We start from the raw sequence: 19,171 nt of genomic DNA on the forward strand, positions 1-19,171 counted from the left end.
CTGTTTATATTAAACAGGCTTCACTGATTCCAGTATTTGGCGAGCGCCGTTTTGTCCTACTAATTTTGGCGGTCCTTGAACTCACCGTAGTTTGTTTACATGTACAACTTTCTAGAACGTGTTTTATGCCTCTTCTTTTTCTGTCTCATTTTGTCCACCAAACTTTTAACGTTGTGCGTGAATGCACAAAGGTGAGTTTTGTTGATGTTATTGACTTGTTGGAGTGCTAATCAGACATATTTGGTCACTGCAAGCTAATCCATGCTAACATGCTATTTAGGCTAGCTATATGTACATATTGCATCAGTATGCCTCATTTGTAGGAATATTTGAGCTCATTTAGTTTCCTTTAAGTCCTCTTAATTCAATTTATATCTCATGACACACTATCTGTATGTAAAACGGCTTTTCATTTTTTGCGGCTCCAGACAGATTTGTTTTTGTATTTTTGGTCCAATATGGCTCTTTCAACATTTTGGGTTGCCGACCCCTGCCCTAGGAGTATGTGTGAGTAACATGCAACTATAATTATTTCATATTTCTTTATATTGACAATTGTGCTGTTTTATTGTGCAATGATTGTTACCTATACTAGCTTGGGACATAATTGACCCAGTTTTCCTATTATAAAGTCAATTTCTCCAATTTATAATGAATAAAGGCAGTTATCTTCATGTTATTTATGTCCATTGTCATTTCCATCCATTGCTTGAAAGTAAGACTCTTGTTTTTGGGACATGTACCTCAGGACTGGCTGAAAGAAGTCATGAATATTCTCCTGGTGGCCTGTAAAAAGAGCATTACTAGGAAATGTATATCCCAGGAGAGCCCGACTTTGAAGCAATGGATGGATTTTTTAAAAGAGGGCTTTATGGGCAGAATAGGTGAATGACCTGCATTGGTAGCCGCCTTGTGCTAGCAGTTTTTCACTCTGTAGAATGCAGAAAAAAGTGTGTTCTTGTTGGTCAAAATTCCCCCCAGAAGTGCAATTTCCCTTCACGTGAAGAAAATGATGAAGACATGAAAGTTGGTGTACCTCGGTGCAGGGCTCCCTGGGGTTGGCGCTGAGGGTCTCGGGTCTTTCCCAGCAGCGAGTGGACAGGTTGAGGATGGCCGTCGCCGCCATGTGGGCCGCCTCCGCATCTTGACTGCAGTCGTACTCGTTGGACGACAACGCGGTCTTGGCGACGGCTGCCGATCCTGTCCGGGGCGGAGAGGAGGCCTTGGTGAAGGGTTTAGCTGAGCGGGGTAAAGGTAAGGCAAAAGTTAGTTTCAACATTGTTGGCTTTCACAGCAGATGAGTCTTGCACTCTATAATGCTTTTCAGACGTGCACAGTTGACGGTGAGAGCGCTTAAGAGATCACAGCACATCATAGCACTCCCTAGATAGTACGTGAGCAGGATGTGACATTACAGCAATCTGATTGGATGCTTGCTAAAAGCTTTCAGATGATGTCACTGTGACATAATAACTTGCTCTTGGATCTTGGTGGTCAAAAAAATCAGTGAGGTTCTTTGTTTTAAAATCAAGGAACATTTTTAGAGTTTTGACAGTCAACATAGTAGACACTCATCAACATAGTAGACACTCATCAACATAGTAGACACTCATCAACATAGTAGACACTCAGCAACATACTAGACACTCATCAACATAGTAGACACTCATCAACATAGTAGACACTCATCAACATAGTAGACACTCATCAACATAGTAGACACTCAGCAACATAGTAGACACTCATCAACATACTAGACACTCATCAACATACTAGACACTCAGCAACATACTAGACACTCAGCAACATACTAGACACTCATCAACATAGTAGACACTCATCAACATAGTAGACACTCATCAACATAGTAGACACTCAGCAACATACTAGACACTCATCAACATAGTAGACACTCATCAACATAGTAGACACTCATCAACATAGTAGACACTCATCAACATACTACACACTCATCAACATAGTAGACACTCAGCAACATAGTAGACACATCAACATAGTAGACACTCATCAACATAGTAGACACTCATCAACATAGTAGACAGTCAACATAGTAGACACTCATCAACATAGTAGACACTCATCAACATAGTAGACAGTCAACATAGTAGACACTCATCAACATACTAGACACTCATCAACATAGTAGACACTCATCAACATAGTAGACACTCATCAACATAGTAGACAGTCATCAACATAGTAGACACTCATCAACATAGTAGACACTCATCAACATAGTAGACAGTCAACATAGTAGACACTCATCAACATAGTAGACACTCAACATAGTAGACACTCAACATAGTAGACACTCATCAACATACTAGACACTCATCAACATACTAGACACTCAGCAACATAGTAGACACTCAGCAACATAGTAGACACTCAGCAACATAGTAGACACTCATCAACATAGTAGACACTCATCAACATAGTAGACACTCATCAACATAGTAGACACATCAACATAGTAGACACATCAACATAGTAGACACTCATCAACATAGTAGACAGTCAACATAGTAGACACTCATCAACATAGTGGACACTCATCAACATAGTAGACAGTCAACATAGTAGAAACTCATCAACATAGTAGACACTCATCAACATACTAGACACTCATCAACATAGTAGACACTCATCAACATAGTAGACACTCATCATCATAGTAGACACTCATCAACATAGTAGACACTCGTCAACATAGTAGACACTCGTCAACATAGTAGACACTCGTCAACATAGTAGACACTCGTCAACATACTAGACACTCGTCAACATACTAGACACTCGTCAACATAGTAGACACTCGTCAACATAGTAGACACTCGTCAACATAGTAGACACTCGTCAACATAGTAGACACTCAGCAACATACTAGACACTCAGCAACATAGTAGACACTCATCAACATAGTAGACACTCATCAACATAGTAGACACTCATCAACATAGTAGACACTCATCAACATAGTAGACACTCAGCATTGTCACCATAACTACAGGCAAGATCAAAAATAAATAATGGTAAGTGAAAGTGAAGGAATATTGGATATGTGGCTGTACTCTAATACAGTGTTTTTCAACCACTGTGCCGCGGCACACTAGTGAGATACAGTCTGGTGTGCTGTGGGAGATGATCTCATTTCACCTATTTGGGTTAAAAATATGTTTTGCAAAGCAGTAATTATAGTCTGCAAATGATGTGTTGTTGTTGAGTGTCGGTGCTGTCTAGAGCTAACCGTGTAATACTCTTCCATATCAGTAGGTGGCAGCAGGTAGCTAATTGCTTTGTAAATGTTGGAAACAGCGGAAGGCAGGGTGCAGGTAAAAAGGTCTAATGCTTAAACCAAACATAAACAAAAGGTGAGTGCCCCTAAGAAAAGACATTGAAGCTTAGGGAAGGCTATGCAGAACCAAACTAAAACTGAACTGGCTACAAAGTCAACAAAAACAGAATGCTGGACGACAGCAAAGACTTACTGTGGAGCAAAGACAAAGTACATCCGAACATGACATGACAATCAACAATGTCCCCACAAAGAAGGATAAAAACAACTGAAATATTCTTGATTGTTAAAACAAAGTAGATGCGGGAAATATCGCTCAAAGGAAGACATGAAACTGCTACAGGAAAATACCAAAAAGAAGAGAAAAAGCCACCAAAATAGGAGCGCAAGACAAGAAGTAAAACACTACACACAGGAAAACAGCAAAAAAGTCCAAATAAGTCAGGGTGTGATGTGACAGGTGGTGACAGTACACCTACTTTGAGACAAGAGCTATAGTGATGCATGCTTGTTATGCTTTAAAGTCATATACAACAATTGCCACAACGACTTTTTACTGTCAACTGAGTTTAGTTTTTGAATGATTTCTGCCGGTGGTGTGCCTACGCATTTTTTCAACGCAAAAAAATGTGCCTTGGCTGAAAAAAGGTTGAAAAACACTGCACTAAAGTTGTGTTTCTAAACCACAGCTGTGGTACTCAGTTGCAATACTCTGTTCCACCACTTGTGGCAGTAATGACAATATCAAAACAAACAGAAGAAGTCTGGAGCTTAAGTCATCAAGACGTTTCTAAAGTGCAAAAATTATGACTAAAGTAATGTAGCTGTTAACTTTAAATTTATTGACAGTTTATTTTAGAAAATTATTATTAATTTAGTTCAAATGTTTTTATTTCAGCACAACATAATTGTATGTGAGTTTATTATTGTCCTTTCTTTTGCGGTATATATAGATCATTAATTCAAATGTTGTACTCTGTAGTGTAAAAGTTGGGCCCCAGGGTCAAACACTTTAAGGTTACACACTACTAGTGTTGGTACCAGGTACCAATAGTTTGGTACCGAAACCAAACTATTGGTACCGGTACCAAAATGTATTTCGATACTTTTCGGTACTTTTCTAAATAAAGGGGACCACAAAAATTTTATTATTGTCTTTATAACATGAAACATATGTTTATTATTGTCATTTAGTCCTTAAATAAAATGTTGAACATACTAGACAACTTGTCTTTTAGTAGTAAGTAAACAAACAAAGACTCCTAATTAGTCTATGCAGTAACATATTGTCTCATTTATACACCTATTATTTTGTACACATTATAAAGGACAAACTGTAAAAATTGATTATTAATCTCCTTGTTCATTTACTGTTAATATCTGCTTATTTTCTGTTTGAACATGTTCTATCTACACTTCTGTTCAAATGTAATAATCACTTATTCTTCTCTTCTTTGATACTTGACATTAGTTTTGGATGATACCACACATTTAGGTATGGATCCTGTCGATACCAAGTAGTTACAGGATCATACATTGGTCATATTCAAAGTCCTCATGTGTCCATGGACATATTTCAAGACTTTATAAACTTAATATACATTTTAAAAAAACAAAGATTTTGTGATGCTAAAAAATATCGAAGTAATCATAGTAGTATCGACTAGATACACTCCTGTACTTGGTATCATTACAGTGGATGTCAGGTGTAGATCCACCCATGGCGTTTGTTTACATTGTGACGGCGGTGAGCTATTGTATCCTCCTACGCTGTGTAGTGAAGCATGTTTAGCTATTCCTCGTCCTCCAGTGATAATAGTACTTGTAAGAAACATACTTTATTTGTCACCATGGAGACTAGGATTAGTGACTTAGAAGCAGCTAAAACACTGTGGATGGATGTTAGCCGCATGTCTTAAAGCAGCTCTTCCTGAGGGTGTTTCAGTGTTATAACTTCACCTTTATCTTTACTTTTTACACCAAAATTCTCCCTTTTCTGTCTACACACTGTGTCTGCTTGTAAGTACTCTGTGTGTGTGCGCTGCCATACATGCTCCTCTGCTGGTAAAACCAGCGACGTGAGGAGGTGGTATAGTACCAAATATGATTCCTTAGTATGGCGGTACTATACTAGTACTGGTATACCGTACAACCCTACACACTACTGATGGGCGTGATGTGCTTTACCAATCCTGACATCATTGATCAGTGCGGTGGTGTTTAGTCTCCTCACTTTTGAAGGCTTTGGGTGATGTTTCAGCGGCGGTGGTCTTTGGAACGAGCATACGCTTCCCAAACACCTGCACGTCAAAGCTTGCATAGTCGAAAGACACCTTGGAGTACTTCTCCAGCTCCTTGGCCAGGTTGGCTCGAGGCGTGGTGGTGACCGTGTTGGGCCCGTAGGTGCCGTACTGGGGGATCTCCAGCTGCTTCACGAAGCACATAGGCCTGCCGGAGACAGTGCAGATATTATTAGTATTCACATCAAACACATAGGCCTGCCGGAGACAGTGCAGATATTAATATTCACATCAAACACATAGGCCTGCTGGAGAGTGCAGATATTAATATTCACGTCAAACACATAGGCCTGCCAGAGACAGTGCAGATATTATTAGTATTCACGTCAAACACATAGGCCTGCTGGAGAGTGCAGATATTAGTATTCACGTCAAAGTGCAGGCAGGCAGACGTGGAGTGTACGCCACAACAAAAAGTGTTGTGCAAGTTCCTTCCCAAATGTAGCATTATTTAGATCAGTAATTGACAACATGTCTATTTTTACACTGCATTACTTTTGCTACATGTCATTTAGGGATGGGCACCTTTCACATTTCCACCTTTAAAGTACCAATTACCGTTGCCTAGACCAGTGTTTTTCAACCTTTTTTCAGCCAAGGCACATTTTTTGTGTTGAAAAAATGCGGAGGCACACCACCAGCAGAAATCATTCAAAAACTAAACTCAGTTGACAGTAAAAAGTCGTTGTTGGATATGACTTTAAAGCATAACCAAGCATGCATCACTATAGCTCTTGTCTCAAAGTAGGTGTACTGTCACCACCTGTCACATCTTCTTCTTCTTCTTTCGTGTATCGTCTTCATATGTCCATCTTCGTGTCGTGTAGCCACTCCCTCGTCTCAGGTCCCACTTGGAAGAGGCCCTCCTCTGAAGGTGGTCTATGCCGGGGACAGGTGGTGATGATGTGGTCGGCAGTCTGCTGACCACATCACACCCTGACTTATTTGCTGTTTTCCTGTGTGTAGTGTTTTACTTCTTGTCTTGCGCTCCTATTTTGGTGGCTTTTTCTCTTTTTTTGGTATTTTCCTGTAGCAGTTTCATGTCTTCCTTTGAGCGATATTTCCCGCATCTACTTTGTTTTAGCAATCAAGAATACTTCAGTTGTTTTTATCCTTCTTTGTGGGGACATTGTTGATTGTCATGTCATGTTCGGATGTACATTGTCTTTGCTCCACAGTAAGTCTTTGCTGTCGTCCAGCATTCTGTTTTTGTTTACTTTGTAGCCAGTTCAGTTTTAGTTTGGTTCTGCATAGCCTTCCCTAAGCTTCAATGCCTTTTCTTAGCGGCCCTCACCTTTTGTTTATTTTTGGTTTAAGCATAAGACACCTTTTTACCTGCACACTGCCTTCCACTGTTCCTGACATCTACAAAGCAATTAGCTACCTGCTGCCACCTACTGATATGGAAGAGTATTACACGGTTAGCTCTAGACAGCACCGACACTCAACAACAACACATCATTTGCAGACTATAATTACTGCTTTGCAAAACATATTTTTAACCCAAATAGGTGAAATGAGATCATCTTCCACGGCACACCAGACTGTATCTCACGAGTGTGCCGCGGCACAGTGGTTGAAAAACACTGGCCTAGGGACCGATTCTGGTACTCAACGGTACCAATTTGCAATACATTTGTGTAGGTTGAAGTAGGAATAAATGTTCATATGTTGAATAATACAATGAGATGTTTTTATGCAACAACTGTGCTGTCCAGTTGTTGGCAGTCTCATTTCAAGTTCAAGTTAAAGTAGCAATGATAGTCACTCACACACACACTAGGTGTGGTGAAATTTGTCCTCTGACCCATCCCCTTGTTCACCCCCTGGGAGGTGAGGGGAGCAGTGAGCAGCAGCGGTGGCCGCACCCGGGAATCATTTTTGGTGATTGAACCCCCAATTCCAAGCCTTGATGCTGAGTGCCAAGCAGGGAGGTAATGGCTCCCATTTTTATAGTATTTGGTATGACTCGGCCGGGCTTTGAACTCACAACCTACCCATCTCAGGGCGGACACTCTAACCACTAGGCCACTGAGCAGGTTTGCAAGTATGCAAACATTTCAGTTTGTCCTTCTCTAGATGTGTTTCCTTAGTCGAGAAGTAGTCTTTGCCATTAGGTTGAATGTGCCAGTCTTGCCTTTTGTTGAGTCCTAAAAAGTGTTTGTACTGTAAGTGTTGTACATATTACACACCGGTTATTTGATTGTAACACACATCCAAGTCTTCAATTGCAAATTTAGAGGTGTTGAAATGCCATGTAAAATCGCTAATGCTAATCAGTGTCATAAATATGGCATATCCAGTGTACAAAGCCCAGAAGCAGTGAAGTTGTGCAAATGGTCAATAAAAAGAGATCCTTTTCAACTTATATTCAATTGAATAGACTGCAAAGACAAGATATTTCATGTTCACACTGAGAAACTTTGTTGTTTTTTGCAAATAATCATGAAGTTAGATTGTAATGGCAGCAACACATTGCAAAAAAGGCATTTTTACCAGTGTGTTACATGGCCTTTTCTTTTAACAACACTCACCTGAGCACTCTGTCAGAGTTGGAGGTGGGTTCACTGACTGAGGCTTGCAAATGGACCTGCTTGTCCGGGTTCTTGTTCAGCTTGGATGCAGCAGCAAGCGGGCAACCGGACAGACTGGCAACATTGACACATTGAAATGTTTAGATGAAATGAATTAGTTTTTGGAAATCACTTGATTTGATGTGCTTTGTGCAACAACACCAACACAAAGTCCTTCTTACAAAAGAAGGTATTCCCTGAGTGTGTAAAGTTCAACAAAAACAACAACAAATTATTTTCATGAAAATACAAATATCATCATATACTGATTGTACACTATATATATATACTGTAAAATAGATCCTAGGTGTCTATATCTGTAGCACGACAATGAACAATTAAAGACATAAATCAGTGATACATACATAAATAGACAAATGAGTGAGTAAATCATTGTTAAATACATCAGTAACAATAAATAACATTATCATGGATAAATAGTTATATGGTTCACATTATGAGGTGAATAAGATTCTCCTTTTTTAATAAGGTTGAAGATGTTAATCAGGGTTCTTGTTCTTCGTACTTTGTGAACACTTTGACTTTGAACAGTTTTTGAAAGAGGATCATATTAGTATTTTGCTTTTTTGCTTAATCCCTTCCATAATTCAATTCCACATACTGATATGCTAAATGTCTTAAATATTGTACGTGCGTACAGACGTTTTATATCAGATTTTTTCTCTTCTTTTGTTGAGAAGAATTGTTGTACATTCTTGGCTAGCAGGTTATAGTTAGCAGCGTACATTATTTTAGCACCAATCCATTGAATTTCGATATTTTTGATTCAATAAATAAAAGGTTTAAATGTTGTCGATAGCCAACCTCATGTATTATTCTAACTAGGGTTGCAAAGGGGTGGATAGTTTCCGGTAAATTTCCGGAAACTTTCTGGAAATTTACCACGGGAAGTTAAGCTTGGGAAGTTTGGAAATTTTGACCATTTTTGGATTATTCAAAGTTGGCCAGCGTCCATCTTATTGTGTAGAATAAGATGAGAAGCTTGTAAAAGACAAATGCAATGCCACACACAGATATAAATAGTCAGCTAAACAATTGGAGTAGTCTTTAACAATATTTGACTGATGCACAAATGAATAGAAATAGGCTAGATGAATAAATGAACATGCTAAATCAAACTATAAGCTACATTCTTGTATGACAACAGAATGGCTAGCAGAACAGAAGGCAGAGGAAACTACACCTTTTCATTTAGTTGAACTTTACACATCACAAGAAAGGTACATTCGGATCGCTAACATTGTTAGCATAAATGAATGGGATTTAACATAGAGAAAATGAGCATCACGGCTAACGGAGAAATATTTTGGGTTCATTATGAGACTGTGGTGGTACATAAAGCTAGCTAGCTAGAGATATTGGCCCCAAAATCATTGAACAAGTACAGGAACAGCTAGTCTGCTGGAGTAGTCTACAGTCATACAGTAACAAGCAATTACACCTCTATTACACTTAAATACCATAGATCAGTGGTTCTTAACCTTGTTGGAGGTACCGAACCCCACCAGTTTCATATGCGCATTCACCGAACCCTTCTTTAGTGAAAAATTTAATGTATTTTTTTTTCAAATTCAAGACAAAGTTATATGTTTTTGGTAACGCTTTAGTATGGGGAACAAATTCTAAGTAACAAAGACTTAATTTAGAGTTATTTGGTTAGGGTTAGGGTTAGAGGGTTAGGGTCAGGGTTAGAGGGTTAGGCTTATAATAAGGCCATGCCGAATAAGGCATTAATAAGTACTTAATAATGACTAGTTAAGAGCCAATATGTTACTAATTTGAATGTTAATAAGCAACTAATTAATGGTGAATATATTCCCCATACTAAAGTGTTACCATGTTTTTATTACTGGTGCACAAAATGAAGCGTGCATGAACATCACCTTGTTCAAACAACAAAACCAACACAGTGCATAAACTCACAACAAATTACATACATGCAAACCAGTCTGACTTCTGCTGTTGCCGTATCCGTAATACGCCAATAGGGAGAAGTTTTTATTTACACGATGAGTCGGGTGTGTCTTGACCTCCGCCGAACCCCTGAGCCCGACTCACCGAACCCCAAGGGTTCCATCGAACCCAGGTTAAGAACCACTGCCATAGATCAAATATATTTACCCCAGTGGGAATTATATGTGCATGTGATGGAAGAATGCACTGCACATGTGATGGAGGAATGCACAGTGCAGGGTTGAAATTCTACTGAATTTGCATTAGATCAGGTTGTTTAGCTAATAATCATGCTGCAAGATCTAGCATGTTGCATTCAATGTTTATTCCCGTTAATTCCCATGGAAAATTTCCAACTTTGAATATTCCCGGAATTTTGCCACCCTAATTCTAACTGATCTTTTTGTCACACGGCGGGTGAACGACGCATACTTTTGCAGTCGTTTCCCCATAATTAAAGTTAAAGTACCAATGATTGTCACACACACACTAGGTGTGGCCAAATAATTCTCTGCATAATCCTGACATGGTAAGAGTGGCGAGCAGTAGAGAAGATGGAGTGAGTTGTAACCTGCGGTGTGTGTTGCGGTTACTGTTGACATGGCCTTGGCCTGTGCAGCCAGGGGTGGGGCACTTCAAGACGTTCTCATACATGGCCAGGACTACAGACACACAGCAGATAGAAAGGAGTGAGCTCGGGTTGGTTGAAACACTCTCGGGTAGTTAAAGACAGTACAGTAGTAGCACACTGCAGACGGTAGTGGAAGAGAAAAAGTTAGTGGTATTAGTGCAAGTAGTACTCTTTGCAGCAGCATTAATAGTGGTAACATGATTACTAAAGTTACTAGAAATGAAATAAGAGTTGAACCAAAATATCACCAACTCTGAAAGCTCCTGCAGAATGACCTGTTAAAACAACAGTGTGGTGTTTGCACATGGAACTTCATTCACAGTGAACGACACACTTGAAGGGTTTCTAGTGTCCGTGTCTGCTTGTACTGGGTGTGCTTACCCTCCGGTGGGATTCTGTCCTTGTGAGGACATCCAGAGAGACTGCGGTGGTGAGGGTACAGCCCAGTCACATGACCAGTGCCATCACACCCGGGGGTTGGACACTTCACTTCCTTCTTGTCTGAAAGGATGGAATAATTAGGAGTCAGTTATTGTTGGACGCTGGCAATACAGAATCATGACAAGGATCTCTCTTACAAAATACTTGTACACAGTACAGTACAGTACAGTACAGTACAGTACAGTACAATAAGTGATGCAGCTTGTGCTCCAAAAAGCTCGTATTGTGAAAGCGTGTCAACCATTAAAATGAAATGACATGGATGTCACCGCTTCTTCCTTCCCAGAACAGCACAGTTTTAACACGTAACATGTCTTGTAAACCCAGTTTTGCCCGCAACCTAAAGAATAACAAGTAGCCGAGAGACCGCTCGTATCCTGAGAACCTGGTCCAGCTGAGGCAGGTGTGTCCCCAGGTACAACTTTACTTCTTAGATGTTTTGTTTATGCATTGGAATTGTCTTCATACAGGATGTGACCTTTAATTCCTACATAAACAAATATAAAGGGGTAGAGTATGAATATACAGTACATAACATCATACTTGTGTTTATTAGAGGTAAGGCATTTATTTGTCACCTGTTTCTTGGCCTCTATTATGGGGACGGCGTGGCGCTGTTGGGAGAGTGGCCGTGCCAGCAACCTGAGGGTTCCTGGTTCGATCCCCACCTTCTACCAACCTCGTCCGTTGTGTCCTTGAGCAAGACACTTCACCCTTGCTCCTGATGGGTGGTGGTTAGGGCCTTGCATGGCAGCTCCCGCCATCAGTGTGTGAATGTGTGTGTGAATGGGTGAATGTGGAAATACTGTCAAAGCGCTTTGAGTACCTTGAAGTATAACCCATTTACCATTTATAATTTACCATTATGTGTCAACATTTACCGTAAATTATCATCATCAGCTGACAAGCTGGTCCAGAAGGCTGCTGCTCGAGTGTCGCCGAGAGCTTAAGACGGGAGAGCTCACAGCTATTGAGACTTCTTTGCGGTGTGTGGGAAAGGAGAGACCCATGAATTAGCAGAGCACCACTAGTATTTATTGTAAATTATCATCATCAGCTGACAAGCTGGTCCAGAATGCTGCTGTTCGAGTGTCGCCGAGAGCTTAAGACTAGAGAGCTCACAGCTATTAAGACTTGTTTGCAGTGTTGGGAAAGGAGAGTTCCATGAATTAGCAGAGCACCACTAGTATTTACTGTAAATTATCATCATCAGCTGACAAGCTGGTCCAGAATGCTGCTGTTCGAGTGTCGCCGAGAGCTTAAGACTAGAGAGCTCACAGCTATTAAGACTTCTTTGCGGTGTGTGGGAAAGGAGAGACCCATGTATTAGCAGAGCACCACTAGTATTTACTGTAAATGATCATCATCAGCTGACAAGCTGGTCCAGAATGCTGCTGTTTGAGTGTCGCCGAGAACTTAAGACGGGAGAGCTCACAGCTATTAAGACTTCTTTGCGGTGTTTGGGAAAGGAGAGTTCCATGAATTAGCAGAGCACCACTAGTATTATCAAAGTGCATGCAGTAAATGTGAAAGACTACCTTTGCTGTAGTGAGAGCTGCGCCGCACCGTTCCGTCCGAGCTCTTGCCGGGGCTGTCGTAGGACTGGTAGTCCTGGGAGCTCTGACCCTCTGTACCCTCGCCGGCCTTCAAGGCGATGGCTTGCTCCAGCAGGCCCAGGTTGCCCCGAGTCATGTCCCAGTTCTCCGAATCGTCCGTGATCCCCGAACCCTCCGAGATAAAATCTGGCCCCTCTTCATCGTCGTCCTCTTCCTCGTCGTCGTCCTCTTCGGAGCGCACCTCAATGACCACAGTGGCCGGAGAGACTTTGCCAGAGCAATGGTCGTCCTCCTCTTCGTCCACCGGCACCTTGCTTGCTTCCTCCTCCTCCTTGGCGTCGTCTTCAGTCATGGGAGAGAAGACCTTTTCTTCATCAAGAGATTCCTGAGATGTTTGACTGTGTGGACTCATGGAGTAAGGGGTATCCACCTCTTGTTGGACCCTCTCCTCTTCATCGTCCTCCTCTTCTTCCTCCTCCTCCTCCTCCTCTTTCAGTTCCCTCCTTCTCTGCTCTTCTGCTGACTGGTTGACCTGGTGATGGTTGTAATGACCCGTGGAGTATTGATGGTCTGAGATTTCCTGGCTTAGCATCTGTCTTCCTGCTGCTCTGTTGTCTACAAACTGATGTTCGTCAATCTGCTCTTCTGCTTCTTCCTCCTCCTCTTCGTCCTCCTCCTCTTCTTTTGTACGTTCCAGCTCAGTTCTCCCAAAGTCACTCTGCCCTATTGTCTCTCTATCTTCGATTGTGTCCGGCCTATTATTGCTTTCCTCATGATTATCCTCAGCCAGTTGTTCTGGGCTCACCAACGTCTCGTCCTTACCGGTTTTCTCGGTCACATCTTCATTCTCAGTCTCCACCGTGATGCTGTCCTCCTCTCTCGTTGTGGAACAGACCACAGTTTCTGCCACATTGTCTTCCTTCATGAATGGGGAACAGTGGTCTGTGGATCAAGAGGAACCAGATTGGTTATTGAGTATGATAACTTGCATTACAGATAAACCATACGGCTTTTCCACAACCTTTTCTTTTGACTTTTACAGATACTTGGCATTTTGACGTCTATCAGTATGGGCCTTTTTTTCCACAACTACAACACAATTACTGTTAGAATAATTATATAGAAGTTATCACACAACCCTTATGCTTAAAGGCCGTTGCTCTATCCATCCATCCATCCATCTTCAACCGCTTATCCGGAATGGGGTCGCGGGGACAACAGCTCCAGCAGAGACCCCCAGACTCCCCTCTCCAGAGCAACATTAGCAACTTCTTCCTGGGGAATCCCAAAGTGTTTACAGGCCAGAGAAGATATGTAATCCCCCCATCTGGTCCTTGGCCTGCCGCGGGGTCTCCTCCCAGTGGGACGTGCAACGAGGACCTCCCTAGGGAGATGCTCGTGAGGCATCCGCACGAAATGCCCGAACCACCTAAGCTGGCTCCTTTCCAAGCGAAGGAGCAGCGGCTCTACTCCGAGTCTCTCTCGGGTGACTGAACTTCTCACCCTATCTCTAAGGGAGATGCCAACCACCCTTCTGAGGAAACTCATTTCGGCCGCTTGTATCCGCGATCTTATTCTTTCGGTCATGACCCACACTTCATGACCATAGCAACTTCCTCCTGGGGAATCCCGAAGCGTTCCCAGGCCAGAGAGGAGATGTAATCCCCCCATCTGGTCCTTGGTCTGCCGCGGGGTCTCCTCCCAGTGGGACGTGCAACGAGGACCTCCTAGGGAGACGCTCGTGAGGCATCCGCACGAAATGCCCGAACCACCTAAGCTGGCTCCTTTCCAAGCGAAGGAGCAGCGGCTCTACTCCGAGTCTCTCTCGGGTGACTGAACTTCTCACCCTATCTCTAAGGGAGATGCCAGCCACCCTTCTGAGGAAACTCATTTCGGCCACTTGTATCCGCGATCTTATTCTTTCGGTCATGACCCACACTTCATGACCATAGGTGAGAGTAGGAATGTAGATAGCTCGGTAGTCAGAGCGTTGCCTTCTGGCTCAGCTCTCGTTTGGTCACAACAGTGCGGCAGAGAGACTGCAATACTGCCCCAGCTGCTCCCATTCTCCGTTGCTCTAGTTATTAACAATTGTGCTAAAGCTGTACTTTTTATGTTTCGTGCAAGGACACACAACTTGTTATCTTGCACGGCATGTGAGGAGTGGCCTCGCCGCAGATGTTTTCTGTCTTTCAGCTTGCTAACTAACAGCCAAGGACAACCAGCACCTCAACGAAGATAAGGCGTATCAACAGCAGGCAGACAAAGCAGAGACAGGACGCAATCACAAGGCCCCCAGCACATTTCCGTTCTGAATAATCATGTATTGTGCGTACTGAGCTGCTTGCATAATGTGTGACCCCTCCCTTTAGAAGCAGCCTCAGCCATTTAACTAGGGAACTCCCAAACTGAATAAATAGGGGAGCGTGTGGGCTGTTCCTCAGAGCGTAGGGTGAGACTGTAACTGAGTGTGCAGCTCCATGCGTTCTCCTCATGAGCAAAATTGAACTCTGTTTCTGCCTGATTCCTTGCGTCTTGTTCTGTTTAATAGATAGTTCGGTGCTTAAACCTGACAATTACATTAGCAGATACAATATATAAACATATGATACCTACCTTTATTTAGTAATCAAAAAAATAATGAGTGAACTAGATCCGAGTTTCTTAACCTTTGTTGGGCCGCGAGCGCCCCCTAGCGTGCTGCCAAAAATATTTTTTCTCAGTTGTACTACACTTGTCCACCACTTAAGGGCAGTAATGACAATCTCAAACAAACAGAAGAAGCCTGGTGATAAAGTCATAGAGAAGTTTTTTTAAGCGCAAAAATTATGACTAAGTGTGAAGCTATATTTTCATTTGCACTTTAATTATATTGACATATTTATTATTATCTAAAGTATTTATTTTATATACATGTATATTTCATCTATATCATTTGACAAGGTTGGAAAATGTAAGCGGGTTGGATATGATTATTGAATATGATTCAAATCAAGAGTAAGAGAGTGGGATCCGAGCCCCTCTGTAGTGGGAAAGTTGGGCCCAGAGGTCTAAAAGATTAAGAACCCTTGAATTAGATAGTGAGAACCACCGCTCAAGCACCAGTTCTTTTTTGCCCTGCACGAGAAAAGGACACTTTTTTGCTGGAGCCCATTAAAAAAAAAATTCAATTAAGAATATAAAATTCTGTCATTGCCATTTTATGATGTTCAAATATGTTTTGATATCTGTTTTGATATCTGACAGGGCATTTATTTGAGTTCTTGTGAGAATTCTTCCTCAGCTGCATTTACTGCCCCACAAAAAACCCAACTTCCATCCATCCATTTTCTTCCGCTTATCCGAGGTGGGGTAGCGGGGGCAGCAGCCTAAGCAGAGAAGCCCAGACTTCCCTCTCCCCAGCCATGTCGTCCAGCTCCTCCCGGGGGATCCCGAGGCGTTCCCAGGCCAGCCGGGAGACATAGTCTTCCCAACGTGTCCTGGGTCTTCCCCGTGGCCTCCTACCGGTTGGACGTGCCCCAAACACCTCCCTAGGGAGGCGTTCGGGTGGCATCCTGACCAGATGCCCGAACCACCTCATCTGGCTCCTCTCCATGTGGAGGAGCAGCGGCTTTACTTTGAGCTCCTCCCGGATGGCAGAGCTTCTCACCCTATCTCTAAGGGAAAGACCCACCACCCGGCGGAGGAAACTCATTTGGGCCGCTTGTACCCGTGATCTTGTCCTTTCGCTCATAACCCAAAGCTCATGACCATAGGTGAGGATGGGAACGTAGATCGACCGGTAAATTGAGAGTTTTGCCTTCCGGCTCAGCTCCTTCTTCACCACAACGGATCGATACAGCGTCCGCATTACTGAAGACGCCGCACCGATCCGCCTGTCCATCTCACCATCCACTCTTCCCTCACTCGTGAACAAGACTCCCAGGTACTTGAACTCCTCCACTTGGTGCAAGATCTCCTCCCCAACCTGGAGATGGCACTCCACCCTTTCCCTGGCGAGAACCATGGACTCGGACTTGGAGGTGCTGATTCTCATCCCAGTCGCTTCACACTCAGCTGCGAACCGATCCAGTGAGAGCTGAAGATCCTGGTCAGATGAAGCCATCAGGACCACATCATCTGCAAAAAGCAGAGACCTAATCCTGCAGCCACCAAACCAGATCCCCTCAACGCCTTGACTGCGCCTAGAAATTCTGTCCATAAAAGTTCTGAACAGAACGGGTGACAAAGGGCAGCCTTGGTGGAGTCCAACCCTCACTGGAAACGTGTCCGACTTACTGCCGGCAATGCGGACCAAGCTCTGGCACTGATCATACAGGGAGCGGACCGCCACAATCAGACAGTCCCATACCCCATACTCTCTGAGCACTCCCCACAGGACTTCTGGGGGACACGGTTGAAAGCCTTCTCCAAGTCCACATAAAGAAGACATTTAAAAACAAATACTGCAAATGAATACGGGCTCCATGTCTCCACTTACTTTGTATTGATTCTGGTTCGCTGCTCGCAAGACTTTTCTTCTTCTCTTGGAGGTCTTCCTCTTCTTTCTCCTCCTCCAGCTCATTGTCTTCCTCGTCGATGTCGTGGTGTGGTGTGAACACTTCTTCTTCTTCGCCGCCGTCTTCCTCCATTACAGCAGACTGACCTTTCTTCTTGGGAGTAGACTGGTTCTCCTCAGCCTCTTCCAGCTTCCTCTTCTTCACGGTTGGACATCCCAGTGCACTAAGAAGGTAAGGCAAGATCATTCCATTCATTCACCAGTGCATTTTCTACGAAGCATACGTGTAGCATCATTGGCACCCTTCCCGTTTTTACGGAGAAATCCCGGTTTTTGTCCTTTTTTTTCCTGGATTTTGCCACCCGTGAAAAAAAAACCTCGCTACAGCGATGGTTGACACAAGCACTCGGGGATGTGCTAGTGACAGTCCAGTCGTTATGTGAGCCCATCAAATCAACAATGCAACACAGATGGTTGGACGTTTTTGATTGATTGATTGATTGAAACTTGTATTAGTAGATTGCACAGTACAGTACATATTCCCTACAATTGACCACTAAATGGTAACACCCCAATAAGTTTTTCAACTTGTTTAAGTCGGGGTCCACGTTAATCAATTCATGGTAAAGTGAAGACGATGGAGAAGACATATGTACCAAAATTATTGTCCAGCGTTGGTGCTAGGAATTTTCAAAATGGGGTCCCAGAGACACCATCAAGTCATAAAAATGGGGTCCCACAGTAAATGTTTGGTGTCCCACTTTTTTGTAAGCGTTTTGCAAACAAATGATAAATGTATGCATTATTCTGTTATAGCTCACATTCTATATTGTGTTTTGTCATAAACGTTACTGTGGAGAGGCGGGCCCGGCAGTCCGACAGCGAGGCAGGGCACACTGGAGCCCGCTCCAAGATGGCGGCGAGCGAGCAGCGAGGCAGGGCGCGCCGGGTTCGACGCCTCAAACAAGATCAGGTGCGTGGATCGCGCACCTGGGCACAATTGAGTAATCCCCTCTCAGTGTGTAAAAGGGCGGCAGCCGAGAACGACGGGGCAGAAGGAGTTGGAGAGCCAACAGCAACACATGCAGCGCGGAAGAGAGCGAGAGGCAGACGCAGACGACGCGGAAGGCTGAAAAGCGAACCGAGGAGCGAGCAGTGAAAGCGGCAGAGCTGAAAAGCGACCTGACGGGACTGAAGGTTTATTGACAAATAAAGGAAGTCAAAACTCTGCTCGAAGTAATGTCTGTGCTTGGTGGTCCTTGGAACCCACACGATGGCTTGAGTGAATAATTGCCCAGGCCTGGTTCGAAGTATTAAAAAATATTAATATATGACTTACTTTGAACACTTTTATGAGTGAGACCCTCAAGGTTCCGCAGGACCTACAATGTTGATTTTTATTCAGAACGGTCAAGTCTCGAAAAATAATAATGAATTCAAATCAATGTGGTTATGAACAATTGACTTATTTAAAGATCACTACACGATTGCAGCTGAGATAGACTCCAGCGGCCCCGAAGGGGATAAGCGGTAGAAAATGGATGGATGGATACACACCAAATATTTGACTTAAAAACATTTGTATGGGGAAAATATTGCATAATTTGTGTATCTGCAGGGCCGGCTCGTGGCATAGGCCGTATAGGCAAATGCTAAGGGCGCCGTCCATCAGGGGGCGCCACGCCAGTGCCACAAATGTTGGAGGGGAAAAAAAAAGAAAAAAAAAGTTCGTACTATTATTTCTAAATACATCAAATAATCCCACGTTAATTAAAATGCAAAGTAAAGCCTATTTAATAGAAATATTATTTGTTACAACATTACGCCCCCCCTCCCCCCGCACGGTGCGCCCCCTCCCTTCCCCGTATCATGACTCTTTTTG

General features: G+C 43.0%; 1 protein-coding gene across 9 annotated transcripts in view; it reads right to left on the reverse strand.

The window, feature by feature from the left end:
* Positions 1-19,171, reverse strand: part of myt1a (myelin transcription factor 1a) — a 71,154-nt gene that overhangs the window by 30,113 nt on the left and 21,870 nt on the right. For all 9 annotated transcript variants that reach the window (XM_062052406.1, XM_062052411.1, XM_062052407.1 and 6 more), the window contains 7 exons: positions 17,272-17,513; positions 12,774-13,733; positions 11,176-11,295; positions 10,735-10,825; positions 8,151-8,264; positions 5,550-5,764; positions 1,037-1,239 (listed from right to left, as the gene is read on the reverse strand). In XM_062052406.1, coding sequence (XP_061908390.1) covers positions 1,037-1,239; positions 5,550-5,764; positions 8,151-8,264; positions 10,735-10,825; positions 11,176-11,295; positions 12,774-13,733; positions 17,272-17,513 — 1,945 coding nt within the window. The remainder of the gene's footprint in view (positions 1-1,036; positions 1,240-5,549; positions 5,765-8,150; positions 8,265-10,734; positions 10,826-11,175; positions 11,296-12,773; positions 13,734-17,271; positions 17,514-19,171) is intronic.

This window comes from Entelurus aequoreus, linkage group LG07 (assembly GCF_033978785.1).
Source record: "Entelurus aequoreus isolate RoL-2023_Sb linkage group LG07, RoL_Eaeq_v1.1, whole genome shotgun sequence".
Classification (NCBI taxonomy): Eukaryota; Metazoa; Chordata; class Actinopteri; order Syngnathiformes; family Syngnathidae; genus Entelurus; species Entelurus aequoreus.